General features: G+C 39.4%; 1 protein-coding gene across 1 annotated transcript; it reads right to left on the reverse strand.

The window, feature by feature from the left end:
- Positions 1 to 5,049: 5,049 nt before the first annotated feature.
- Positions 5,050 to 9,057, reverse strand: LOC113029765 (uncharacterized). Its single transcript, XM_026180762.2, has 3 exons — positions 8,787 to 9,057; positions 5,959 to 6,035; positions 5,050 to 5,711 (listed from the first exon to the last, which is right to left on the reverse strand). The coding sequence occupies exons 1-3, from the start codon at positions 8,923 to 8,925 to the stop codon at positions 5,439 to 5,441; spliced, it is 489 nt and encodes a 162-aa protein (XP_026036547.1). The 5' UTR covers positions 8,926 to 9,057; the 3' UTR covers positions 5,050 to 5,438.
- Between the last annotated feature and the right edge of the window lie 5,674 nt (positions 9,058 to 14,731).

Below are 14,731 nucleotides of genomic sequence, written 5' to 3' on the forward strand. Positions count from 1 at the left end.
TTGTAGTTTTAAAGGTTTAGAAAATACAAATATTTAGAAGAAAGAAGAAAAAATATATGATTTGATGTGTTACTAGTGTTCACTTTACTTACCTGCCTTGTTGTTGATCTGTAAGACCATTAGAGATTGATTTCAACTTGTGATTCTAGATTTTCTGAAAGAGACTCATTTTGTCTGATATACTGTATCTAACTTTCCATATTTTTCCCCAGGTGTAGCAAATTTCCTAATTCTTTCAGCCACTTATCAAACAATGGGTTTGTCTCAGATTTCCTAGACTGGAGCAGAATTTTTCCTGCAAACACTGTGGATAGAGCTTCTTCATGATGTATAACCTGCTTGAGTCTACCACCCCAAATAATGCTTTAAGAGGGGCAAAGGGGCACTCCAAATTAAAAACCTCAATGAAGAAACATTTCCCCCACACATGCTCAGTGCCTAGTTCTTCCTGCCAGTGTGTCCTGATGCTTATTTTTTATCATTTTAAAATACAGAGTACATCCAGATTTTGGAGCCAGCTTTATTTTGTAAAAAACAAAACAAAACAAAAATACTGCAGTGACTTATATTTAACACTTTATTTTCCACATATTAAAGAGAAACATACAGACACATTTCAGACCCTTGCTGGTGTTGTTTTCAGAGGATCTGCTGCTCTTTTTCATGTGTGTGGTTGATGATTTAAAAAATCTTATAGTAATGAATATTACATTAAATTGTCTGGAAAAATCAAAAGTTTCTGGTAATCTTTTACATAGAGGTAATGGTTGTTGAATGGGACGTCTCGTGGGATTGAGGTCTCTTTTTTACTAAATGTTTGGAGCACAAAAAAGTAAAAATAAAATACAATAAAATGAAATAAAATTCAGAAAAGCTTACAGTCATTATACAGGAACAACAGCTCACAGGGTAGATAACACAAAATGCACATACAAGAATCATAAAAGCTTTTGTCAGTTATGTTTGTGTATCGAAGTTACCCACTTTGAACAGTCCACAGATACAGATGGTAACCTGGGACAAAACCGAAAGGCTTTTAAAAAGCTTTGTTATCCAACAGAAATTTGAGTAGCTGTAAAAGTATTCTGTGGGTTTAACTAGTTGGTATGTGCACTTGTCTTGGAGTCTCTGATTTCAAATTTTCAGACTCTTCTTAAGAACATTTGTTACAAGATTTGTGAAAGTTTTCTTGGGATTTAAATTGACTATTCCCCTTTTGATATGATGCAGAATTGACTCCAAACCTAAAACGTCGACAGATCTCAGCACCCTGCTTAATACACTTAATAACAGGTCTTCTCCTAAGATCTGTTGCCTTTTGTCTATACCAAAGATTACAACTGTTAATTTGCGCAAATAATGTCAAATAATGTAGTCAATATTAACATTTTAAAGCAAATTAAAGCAAGGCTGCCTTTAAAATTATGGTAAAAGGAAGTTTTGAAAGCCTTGAACTCCAAAATGTAGACATGAATTAAAATAAAGATACAGGACCCAAATTAGTGGTGAAGTTACTTTTGGAAAAAAGATTCTTCATTTGGCTAAAAATAAAAGTTTGAATTAAAAAATACGTCTCAATGTTTAAGTTTTTACAATTTCTTTCTTAGGGAAGTATTTGGAGGACATGAACCTGAAGGGGTGTGGTTTTTTTTGCCAAACAACTTTTATCAGTTTTCAGAATTATTATTAAAGATGATATTGTGTTGGTGGTCGCCCAGTATTATTGATCAACTATTATAATAAACCTCAGTCTGTACTGTTTTTTGTTAGTAGGCACATGGAAGTAAAAATCCTAATTATCTATTTCCTAATTTAGAATAGCATTTGAGTCAAGGGGATGCTTTTGAGCTTAAAATGATTGACTAACTAACAAATAATCCTGAGATAAAAACTGTGGTTCTGTGGCAGGCAGATGGGTGTAATTCCAGGAAGAGTGCAGATGTAATTGATGACACTGTTATTAAATTGTGTGGTCCTGGTATGGTGCATGCTGGACTCCTGGTGTGGATGACATTTAAACTGAATAAATGATGTTATGATGGACTGAGAATCATCAGAGCTGTCATCATCACACATCCATCTCTCAAGCGAACAGCTCATCTCAGTCTGCAAAAAATAATGGAGACTTATTACAATGACAGGTCCAAAACCTTCCAGGGTTACTACATTTGTGACCCTCATTTGTTGGTGAGCTAGAGGCCAGAGATCAGGCCACAGAAAACTCTGTAACCTTGCATGAATTATTTGCAGGTGGGTACGTCAGTTTAAATGAAATACATAAAAAAAATATCGCAAATGGCTCAGTGAGTAAAATCACTGTCTAACCTATTTAAAAAATGACTTTTAGTCAACAACATCGAAAGGAGCCAGCTGAGTTGGTTCGGGCATCTGACAAGGATGCCTCCTGGGCGCCTCCTGGGTGAGGTGTTCCGGCCATGTCCCACCGGGAGGAGGCCCCGGGGCAGACCCAGGACACGCTGGAGAGATTATATCTCTCGGCTGGCCTGGGAACGCCTTGGTGTTCCCCCGGATAAGCTGGAGGAGGTGGCTGGGGAGAGGGAGGTCTGGGCCTCTCTGCTTAGGCTGCTGCCCCCGCGACCCGGCCTCGGATAAAGCGGATGAAGATGAATGGATGGATGGATGGACAAGAACAACTGCAGTCTTAAAACTTGAATGAATCATACATTTACACAACTGTTAATAAAAAGTGAAGTCTTTTAAAAAAGGTTTTACACTCTTAAAATTTGATTAATGTAAATTTTTTAATGCATTTAGTCAGTCTACTGTCATTACACACATTATCACTAAAAGAGCACAGCGGTGCCACAAAGGCACAAAAACTTCACACGTGTAATAGTTTGGGAAATTGTTATACTGGGCCCACAAAAATAATGAAATAAATAATTCCTCAGAACATGGAAATGTTCCTGGATGCACGCCACTGCACTTATTTTCAACAGACAACAAAATATGCAGTTCCAGAAAAGGTGAACCCATGTGAACTTGACAGGGTAAGCTAAGCAATCTAAGAAAACTTGATCTACAATCAAGAGGCAATTTCATGATTGGAGATATGTATAGGATTTATCACAAAGTGCAAACGCCTGGTTACACTCAAGAAGGACAGTTTGACCTTTGTCAGAAAACATCTAAATGAGTGCACAGTTTGGACAAAAAATATTTGTACAGAAGAAAAACAGCTTAACTTGTAGCAGAATGGCAGGAGAAGCAAAGCACAGAGACAGAGGGAAACAACCCATGATCTGCAGCATACCACATTAACTTTCATATCATCTGGTGAACTTATGGCATGGGCATTTATGGCAGTGGATCTGTGTTTCTATTGATAATGTGAATGTGATTTTTGAAGGGATATCAGATATCATCCATCCATCCATCCATCCATCCATCCATCCATCCATCCATCCATCCATCCATCCATCCATCTTCATCCTCTGTTACTTCTCTGGATCTAAGCACAGATACCCAGACCCTCCCCCTAGCCACCATCTACACCTCTTCACGAGGGAGACACATAATCGCTCCAGTGTATAGTATATAGATAGTCCAGACATCCTGGTCTGATATCTGAACCACATCAACTGGCTCTTTGAAATGTGGAGGTACAGCAGCTCTGAGCCCCTCACAATTAACCAAAATCTTTGTCCTCTCTCTAACCGTGAACGAGATACCCTTCAGAGGAAGTTCATTTCTGTACATTGTATCCAAGATTATATTCTTTCTGGTAGTATCTGTAGTTTGTGGCTATAGTTGAGGGTAGGAATGCATTGTTTAGTAATGTGACAGCTTTGCATTAACGCTCAGCTCTTTCTTTATCACAACAGACCAATAGAGCAGCGAGATTACATCAGATGCTATTCCAGCCTGTCTGTGAACAAGACCACAAGTTACTTCAGCTCATCAAATTCAGCTGATCAAGAGACCAGCTAGGAATTCTGTAAATAACCAATACTGATCACTTTGTGCCTCGTCCATCAGCTTGAGCTGCTCTGGGGTTAGATATTATCTCCTTGCTCCTAAAGGCATAGTTACCCATAGCAATTGTATATTATAAACATATTGCCTATCTGCAATTGCTTCCTGTCCCTTCAACTCACCCACACAGTCTAACTCATGTTGCACTGCATCATGGGGAGTTGTCTCCCATAACTCCCCATGATGCAGTGATCTCCCTTCATGAAAGGGAAATTGCTGAGCAATTATTGATTCTAATGACCACATGCCTACAGAAAGCTGCTGTTAATATCGTTTTTCCTGCTCTTATTGTGTGAAACATTCATGTTTTTGCTTTTCCTGCTGTTAATGATCTAATGACGGGTTCTCCTTTGAGTACATTGAGCAGCAGGACACTAATATGGCAAACAAACTGCCTAATTGGCAGTTGGCAATACAGTTGGCTGGTTTGGAAGAAGAGTACTGCATGGCCGTGCATCTGCTTCAGAAAGCTACCAACTGCTCCTCCCTCCTCTGTAGCAGGGATGAAGTATTTGTTTAACTGGGCTAATATGCCTATAAATAGCTATAGTAGCTAAATAGCTACTTCGGCCTGTCTGTCTGGTCTGGTTGCTGGATTCCTAAACCGAATGCATATCACTGAATCCTGTTCTAGGTGTATAAGCCGTGGCTGACTGCAAAATAAAAATAAAAAACATAAAAAATGAAAAATTGTAGAGAAAGCAAATTGATAAATTCAGGATATGACACAAATTTAGGATAACTATCACAGCAGTGTCGTTGTGTGAGGCTTAGTTTTCTAGTTTTTTATTCTTAGTTAATATATTTGAGCATTAGTTAATTTTTTGTGTTGTTTTATTTTTTCAGAGTTTTTTGTGATTGAAAATCTGTTAGTATTCATACCTGTATGAGTCTCCTTTGATTACTTCCTGTTTTACTTTGAAGGACAGCTTTCTTACATGTCCTATGTTAGGTTTTCTCCACAACCATCTGGACAATAGATGGTTGTAAAAACATTTTCTCAGTTTCTGCTGTAACCTTGTTGTTAAATAACTCACCGATTACTGTGAAAACTTGATTAAAAAATGAATAGTCTTTAATCAGATAAAGCTTTCTCATGCAATTCTGTGAACGTAATATTCGTATTAATATTACCAAAAAACCGGCACCAACAATAACACATGTATACATTCACCAGGCTCTGTTTTTTAAAGGTAAAATGCAACAACAATGTAATTGATATTACAAACAAAATAATATGCATTCTAAGTTATTTGTAGAAATTCACATTAACATAAATGTTTAGGATGAATAATTTGTTGAAGCAGCTGCCTTTCATACGAGGTATCAAAGTCATGTAGACTGTAGTAAATCTGTTTACTGACTCAAGATGCTGGCACTGTGACATGTGCCTGTCATTTTATCACTATTGAAGTGGTTGGTGTGATACCACTGTAGCAGGATCAATGGCCTGTAGCGTGTGTTGGACTTTTCGTCTCTGATGTGATGTGATGGGGTGTTTCCTTTTGTCTGTTTTTCTCAGATTGCGATTTTGTCTTGCGACAGAAGCAGATGACATTGAAGAAGCGGCAGTGGCATGTTGCACACGAGTCACAGCAACCGGACTGAGGCAAACAGCTTTGAGCGAGCTGGGAGCATTTGATCTTCACAGGATTTGGCCTCACTTTAGCAGGAGGACAAATCTCATTTTGAGCAGCAGGACCGCCTCTGGGCTTCTGTGAGGTGGGGAGAAAAACAAAACAGATGGCGAGAGCATCAGAAAAGCCATCTGACTCCTCTGGATCCTTATAGTAATACTGCCTCCAAAGACTGAAAGCTTTGACTGTGGGTACCCACAGCACACAGTAAATGCTAAACATTTTTGACCATTTTAAGGATTGATTGAAATAACGTATGACTAAAACATGAACATGTATATGTTTTGTTAGACTTACAGATTAACAGCACAGATCTTGAACTTACTGGCACAAGAATCCTCTGTCGTTCATAATGTCCTCTCCTGGCAAACAGAGGCCTCACCCTGATTTCATTCGTAGACCCTGTTGAAACAACATCAAACTATTTTCTTACTTAAGAAGATCAACAAACCTTCTCTTTACTTTCCTGTTTTGAGGGTTGTCTCATTTTTGCCCCTGTAGTGCACCTGTTGTTAATTTCCTTAACACCAAATCAGCAAAAACTGATGAACAATGCCCCTCTGCTACTTAACTCAACACATCAATATCCCCAAAGTTTAACTGACTTGATGATGAACTCTGATCAACAAACGTTTCTTTAAATTGTTGATTTTTTAAAGTTCTGAATCAGGAAAAGGCAAGTTTTTTGTTCAGAAAAGAGTAAAATAATACAACAGAATCAAAATGTACGCACATAAATGAAAGTACAACTTCTAGAGTTTGTTTCATGTCACACAAAGTGCATTTTTATAATAATTTGTTTAAGTCACGAAGCACTGGCGCAGCAAAGTTACTGTTCTGTTCTATAACTTATTAACGGCAAAGCTACAGATGAGGATTAGGGCACCTCGGGAAAAAATATATCAACATAGAAAATAAATCTGGTTTTATTAATATCATATGAGATAAAAAATATTCTGTAAATTTGTTTTAATCCATGTAATTTGTCACCTCTTTGGCCACCAGAGGGCCTCAATGTGATCCTCTAAGTTAGACGTCTAAATCTTTTTCCCACTAAAGAGCTGCAAATCATCTCCGATTTATTTAATTAGACACACACGCACGAGATATCTGGATACCCAAGAGCTGAGCAGGCAGGCCCATAAATTCCTCCAAAACTGTAACTGAAAACATTTAGTGACATAGGCCCGAGGTCACATATCTGAGACTGCTGAAAAAATGTAAAACGGTTCACACCAGGGGTATATGACAGTGCATAAATGTATACTGCTATAGAGACAGGTCAACTCTCAATTTGCAGCTCATATAATTTTATGGCAGTAATAAATCACTCCTCAAATAGATGAGACAAGATTTGCCTAGACACTGGTGGATCTCTATAGATAAGCAGCCGCAGCAACCTCACACCCTGCTTAGCAGGAAACTCTGAGACTGACAAGGTGATTTATTCGCCCACAAGCTGTCAGTTCTAGACAGGTGATAGAGGTGCCCGGAGCTTTTACTGCCGCGTGTCTTCCCCTTCTTATGTGAAATCCTGATTTATGTTTTAATAACATGAATAATAACACGGATGTAAAATGTATAACCCCCCAAAAACAAAATGCTTTAACCACTTGATATTAAAACTTGATCAATCAGCAGGAAATTGCACAAATAAGATTAATATTATTGTTATTATTATTGAAGACTCCCATAAAGTGTTGTCATGTTGATATACGCTTTCATAGGTGATGCCAGCTGTACCGTTATGCGCTACGAGGAGTGGGCCTCCTCCTCTGCGGCTCATGTTGTGCTGATGAATCATGGGAGATGCCTGACGTTTTAAACACCCTTTAAACTCTTTAAGTGGAAAACGTTTGGTGGTGCTTTGATCCCCGACTGTAATCCTAGCAGAGCGCACTTCTGCAGTTAACAGTAAGACTTGTCTAACTTTGCTAAAATTACACAGCAGTAAATCTGAACGCACATAAATCAGTCACAATAAAAAAGATAGCGAACTCAAATACTCTAACTTTAAACACTTGTAAATCTGACCTAAGTGATATATCAGAAAGTGACACGTCCCCACTGCTACTAAACATGCTCTTTGCTGCTTTAACTATGTGCAGACAATTGAATTTTTACAGTCAGCTTTGGAGTGTGTGGAAATACAGCACAGAAGTGGTGGTGGGTAAAGGTTTGATCGCACTGTGTGTAGGATAGCGTATTCAGAGCCATTTCATATACCAAGGTGTCGTTTACAGAGGATAATGGCTCGGAGATCAAGACACATATAAAGTGAGTGCTTTTTACAGCCTTTAAAGCAGGCATGTGCAGTTCATTTTCCCAATGGGGAATCAAATGAAAGTACTATTTGTTTCACTGTGCAATACCATCAGAGGTGGGAGGTAACGAAGTACACATACTTCTGTGCTCAAGTAGAACTTTCCGGTATCTGAGGGCCACATCAATCAGCTGAACTCAGTTTTGCTCAATATTCATTTTTTTATCTCTTTATAAGTTTATAAAGGCCCCGGTTTCTCACGTGGGCCACTGGGAAAATTTATTCCCCACCTCTACTTTACTAAAGGCTGTTTTGACTTCAGGGATGAACACAGCCAAAAAGATAGAAAGACACAAATGTTCTGTTCTGTTCATGAAACTTGGTGTCTCACCACCATTTGTAACACATTTTTGTCACAAATGTGACATCAAAATGAACCCAGCAGCTGTCCCATATCCTCTAAGCACTCCCAGGACTCACACTAATCCTCACATTATGTGAGACTGCAGGTTAATTTCAGCAACGCCATTTTTTTTTTCTTATCAATTCATCCTGACAAATCACATTTAAACCACCCCCAGCTTTACTCTGAGACTGTTTAAGCGCACAACAGCAGCGTGATATAAAGGTGGCCACTTAAGGTGGTATTACGTCAGTCCTACTATACTTTTTGTCCCTCACCCTGTACAGCAGACTTGTGCAATTCTTTTTAAATAAATACATTTTATTTATTTTGTGTTATTATTTTTTATTTTTATAATAGCCAAAAACGAAGTTATCGGTTATTACTTTAATGAGGTCCAGCCATTATTACAGTCTGCTGTTTCTGCTGGCTTGTAAACCAGCAGCGACCTCGTGGTAAATTATAAAGTGTTATCCCACACACTCACCTGTGCCATGAGAGGCCTTCCTCAGCGGCACATCCCCGCGGGCAGCGGCTTCACGGTCGTTGATTCGACGACTTCCGAAGGCCAGCTGCACAATGCACAGACACAGCAGTGCCAGCTTCATCCCGACTCTAAGCTTCATCTCCCTCTTGACACACAGGACCCCTGACGGGAAAGGCCTTCCTTGTGTTGCGATGCCAGCTGAAGCCTTCAAACCCAACCTGTTACTTGGCTCGCCTGTTCTCTGTGTCCGCTTCTCACTCCTCTCCAACTTTAATATATTAAGGAGGCAGGCTCACACACGCATGGTACACACCCCACTTTGTCTCAGCGCCTTCAAACCACAGTGACCGACGGAGTCCCTTTATTCACTTTAAACAAATAGATTTGTTCTGCCTTTATATAAAAAAAAATAAGATAACGGCTCTTACGCAAATAGAAAAAACATTTATTAGCCACTTCACAACATAAAGAGAGCAGATTTATTCATGCACATGTAACAGGATGAAATGTTGTTCCTAATAATCTGAAAGAAGTTACTAGTGTGTCTTTATTTGGATTTTATCTGAAGTCCAAGAGCTGAATTTAGAGAACATGATTAAGCTGTGAGACAGAACACAGACTGGCAACCTGTGACGGATGTTTTTATGTGATAACTTTGTCCATGTGGAATTTATCTAATTGTATTCCTGTTGCCTTCCCCTGAAGCCTTGAGACATGAACGAGGATATAAAAAGTTCAAACTTCTTCAGTGAACCTTGCCCTTTGTAGGTTGAAGAAAGCACACACGACGGAAACCTGCAAACTGTACGTGACATTCAATTATTATACAACAACACTTCACGAAGGAAGAAAGTTCAGTCATAATATCAAAGAAGCTTTTTATTTGAAACGTGTTTAAAATGATTGGCAGCGGATTTAAAGGACATGTAACAATATCTCCTTTCCATGCTGACAAAGCGAGTCAGAAATGAAAGGCAGCAGCTTGGCCTTAAGCTCCACATTGCACTCTTATATAGCTGCAGTAGATATGTGTTTGTCTGCTTGGTGGGGATTCTTGGTCAGGACTTTATCAAAATATATATTTAGCTGTACTTTGTGACTTATACTCCCTGTGTGCCCGCTGGTTATAAAGAAAGCGTTAAACCCATGGATACATTTATAAGACACAAGAGCTACATTTTCAGTCTCATGTACATAATAAGAGCTTCATCTGGCATCCACATGTTAATACAGCCACAATAAAATCTTTGACTTGGTGAATAATGAGTCTGATAAAGCGTTTTATTATCAGAGAGACTCTATTGTTGCTTAAAATCCATTCAATCACCAACCCCTCCCCTTAAAAACCGTGGCCTCCGAGCTCTGAAAGGTCTGTGGGGAGATCCTGCAACTGATTATCTTCTAATAGGTAATCGATGCTCACAGTTCTGTTGCAGTTTGTGCTGAGTTGTATAGCGAGCAAAGATATTTCAACTTGAGCACATTATTGGAATTAAAATTTAAACCGAAGTAAAGTTTTTATTCTCCTTTATTAAGTCACGTCACCTATTTCCCCCCCTTTTTTTTTAAATATGTAGAAATGAACAGCAGTATATTGCGAGGAACAAAGGCCTTAAGGTTTTCAGTGGCAGCTTCCAAACAGATAATTTAAGATGACTTGCATTTAATGAATGACGACTTTTAATGGAAACCTAAGAAGCCGTTAAAAAAAGCCGTTACTTTATTTCAATCTGTCAAGAAAAATATGACCCAGATGGTTCTGTGCAACTAAGACCATCCAAGAAAAATTCTATATGCGCCAGGATATGAAAACCAGACTCAGCACCTCCGTCACTGTCAGATGTTGTTGTTTTTGTTTTTAAAAAGGCTCAGTAGGCCAGAAAAGATCGACAGTGAGCTGCCATGGCGCTATGGATGTCATCCATCTTTTATTATTTTAACCGGGAATATGCAAACATCTTCAGGGAGCAGAGGGCACACAAATTATTCTCTTTATTGAGCTTGAAACCTGCCACAAAACCAATCTTATAAAAAGCAGTTCATGGGGAAAGTCCCTGAAGGGTCTTTAACTGGTTCCTTGAAAACGTTCAGAAGAACTTCCCACTTGAGACACATGGGAGGAGAGCTGGCGTCTGTGTCCTCCACTTGAAACTGTGAGTCAACACAGGAAAAGGAGACATACAACATCACAACTCAAAAGCTGAGAGTAGAAATGTCAAAACCCAAACGAAAGTGGCATCACATAAAGAGCGGGCACTGATGGTAACTAATATACTTTGCATCTTTACTTAAGTCAGTGTTGTTACTAAAAGGGTGGTAGTGGGACTGAAACCAGAACAGAGGGAGTAATAAAATGATTAGAAGGTGCACTCTGCAGGTCAGCAGAGGCAAAATTATGTCTTTACAGTACAGTCGTCCCTCGCTATAACGCGGTTCACCTTTCGCGGCCTCGCTGTTTCATGGATTTTTTTTTTTGTGCAATTTTGCATGCTTTTTTTTTTTAACGCCGCATTATGTTCTGCGTCCTGATTGGCTGTAGACCATCGTCAATAAATCTCCTCCTTGCAGTGTCTCCCGTACAGTACAGACTGTGTTCAGCTTGTCAAATTTACATAAATTTTCGATCGCTGGCAGTGTGACTCAGAAGTGCTGCACTGTATGTTTGTAAGTTTTCTCCCCAACAAACACAACAACGTCGATGTTTCGCACCATCAAAGGCACCTGAGGTAGCATCCAAAAGGCAGAGGAAGATGCTAACAATCGCACAGAAAGTTGGACTTCTGGACATGCTAAAGGAAAGTAGAAGTTACCGTATTTTCCGGATTATAAGGCGCGTTAAGCGAAACAAAACAGTCAGATAAGTCAAACTTTACTCAACTCATTCTTCTTGCTTCCTCCACGTCCGTACCATCGATTCATTAATGTTGAGTTTTCTGGCAGCTGCTCTATTCCCATGTTCTGGACCTGAAAACAGGGTTTAATCTTTGGTTTCCTTCTATAATACTGGACTTATTTTTCTACGAAGGTTTGAACTTTGAGAGTGTTTAAACACGAGAGAAAAGTGTGAAAATGTTCACGCCTGTCTGAGAAAAGTGTATAAAGTGTGTAGTGTTTTACAGCCTCACAACATCTATAATAACTGTAAAAAAACAAAGTTGCTACTTCGTGTATTTCACCTATCGCGGGTTATTAGAACGTAACTCCAGCGATAAACAAGGGCCCACCATATATGAAAGATTACACTATTTAAACTATGTGTATATATGCATTTAAAAAGAGCCTGGCAGAGTTCCTTCCTTGTAACGTGTCAAAGCTGAAGAACCACCTTCAGCAGCAATAACTCAAAGCAACTGTTTTCTGTATGACTATCAGTTTCTCACATCATTCAGGAATTTTGGCCCACTTTCCTTCACAGCATTGATTCAGTTTATTGAGGTTTGCTGGCCTCGGTTTATACGCAGCGCTCTAAAGTTTGCATTATTTTAATGGTGTTGAGTTCTGGACTTTGACCGGGCCCTTGCAACACCTTGATTCTTTGCTTTTTCAGTCCTTCTGGCATATTTTTGCAGTTTTGCTTGGAATCATTGTCCTGTTGGGTGGCCCGTGTGTGGAGTTTCAGCCAAGACTCCAGAAAAATGAGCGTCCAGGTCATGTGGCTGCATAACAAGCCCAAATCATCACCCCTCCACCACTGTGCTTGTATGAGGTGTTTGTGCCATTATTCTTTTTTGGATTTCACCCAACATGATGCTGTGTTATGGCCAGTCGCCATCACTTTTGTATCCTCTGTCCAAAGGACGCTGTTCCAGAAGCCCTGAGGTTTGTTCAGATACAGCTTTGCAAACCTGAGCTGTGCTGCCATGTTTTCGTTTTATATTTACTTTCTCCTGACACCTTTGCAAACAAGTACAAGGTGGAGTGCAGTGTTGTAAACTAAAAATAGGAAGCACAGACACAGGTACTCACAAATGTTGAATAACAGACTGTTACATCCCCCAGGAGGATGTCTCTTCTCCTTACCCTTTGTTTTGTCCAGGCTCCACCTCCTCTGTCCTGATTGGATGCTGCGCAGAGTCCGGCTAATTGGTAATCAGCAGAGCACTATTTAAGGCCTGTGGAGCTGTGCTTCTGTGCCCTCTGGCCATTTTGGTTGCCATACCTGTGCAGGCTTGCATGCCTTTGTATCTTGTATGAGCATTGTTGTTTTCATGTTCAGACTGCTTGTAGGGGAGAGCTGCCTTTTGTTTTGACACCCTGTTTTCTCCTGTTTATGTGTTGTTAGGTAGGTTATGGTTAGAGGTTGTATATTTTGTTTCTTTGGAGTTAGGTAAGTTTCTTTTATTTCTACATCAGGGATGTTTTGTTTGTTATGTTGGCCTTGGCTCTCCCTGACGTTATACCTCAGTCTGAACCCACATCCCATCACCAGTATTAAATAAGACTGTCAGAGCAAACCCACACAGTCACAGGGAGAACACGTGAACCCCACAGAGGAAGGCTCCCAGCCAGCCGGCAGATTCAAGTTTAGAGCCTTCTTGCTGTGAGGAAACAGTGTGAACCACTGCACCACTTGGTATCCATCTAGCGGGTGGAAAACAACTTGACATGTTTGAGGAATTGTCATATGTTTGCAATTAAAATCTAGGAAACAGAAAAACACACTTAACTTGGTCATTCAACAACACATTTCTCAGATCGTGTTAAAAACCTCGGTTGATCTCTGCAGCACATGAAGCCCTGGCCCAACAGCGCCTGGAGATAATCATCCTCTTGGCTAACTGGATATCAAAGATCATTTATGTACATACATACTGGTTTGGCCAATAACCCATATTCACTGATATCATAAACATTTTCAGACTGTCTTTGAATGTCTTTTTTGTCCATGTGTGGAGTATTAATGCTGACCTGTACTCGTTTGTCTCTCCTAAAAACACAATTTCCTTTTCAAAAATGTAAGTTCAGCGCTCTCCACTAAGAATCGCTTCAGGTATGCTCTCTATGCCACTGTCTTACAGCCAGTTTGACCCATGTTCAGCTGTAGCCACTAGTTTCAGTGATAAACAGACATACTGTGAAAAAGTAGTTGCCCCCCTTCTGATTTCTTAGTTTTTTCTGACGTTTACAGATTTAAGATCAAACACTAAATATTAGACAAAGAGATCCTGAGTAAATACAAAAATGCAGTTTTTAAATTGACAATTTCATTTATTAAGTGAGATAAATTTCCTCCCCAGGGATGTGAAACACTCACAGTAATGCAGATAAATGGAGTAAAATCCTTATGAAAAAAGATCAAGGTTTTCTAATGATCCTTACATGAGAGTGAAAATTAATCAGCAGTCGGTGGTCACGTGATGTTTAGATACAAATAAGAGGCTTGCAGACAAACAGGGTTAGATTAGAAGAAATCTGCAAACACATGTTTTCTAACTATAACCACCAGGATTAACCAGCTATAAATAAACTGTCTTATTTCAGCACGATGCACATGGATCACTGATTTTTCCTTCAAACTTCTCTGGCTTCAATCCTAGAACATTATATGATATAAACTATGTACTCAAGTGCATATTAGTTTTCACATTTCTACATGTGAGAGATTAATGGTGTATTAGGCAACTCAGCACATGAAACCACCTGCTTACAATGAAACTCGTCTTTAATCAAGAAATTCATGTATATTTCAATTTTAACATTAATGTTCTGGACAAAAGACAGTAATGCACTGCATTCAGCAATGGAAATCTACACTTGTACTTTGCCCTGTGCCTTGAGACAATGGCGGCGGCGTTTCATAGAGATACGATTATAACTGTCTCCGGTCACCCATTATGCAGCTGAGGTAAGGAAAGCCTGTGGAAAAGCCACAGCACCTTTTAAAGTCAGCCTCCTCGAGGAATAAAATTACTTCCATGTGGGCGCTGCAAGTACTTACTGTTTGG

Source organism: Astatotilapia calliptera, chromosome 9, assembly GCF_964374335.1.
Source record: "Astatotilapia calliptera chromosome 9, fAstCal68.1, whole genome shotgun sequence".
NCBI lineage: Eukaryota > Metazoa > Chordata > Actinopteri > Cichliformes > Cichlidae > Astatotilapia > Astatotilapia calliptera.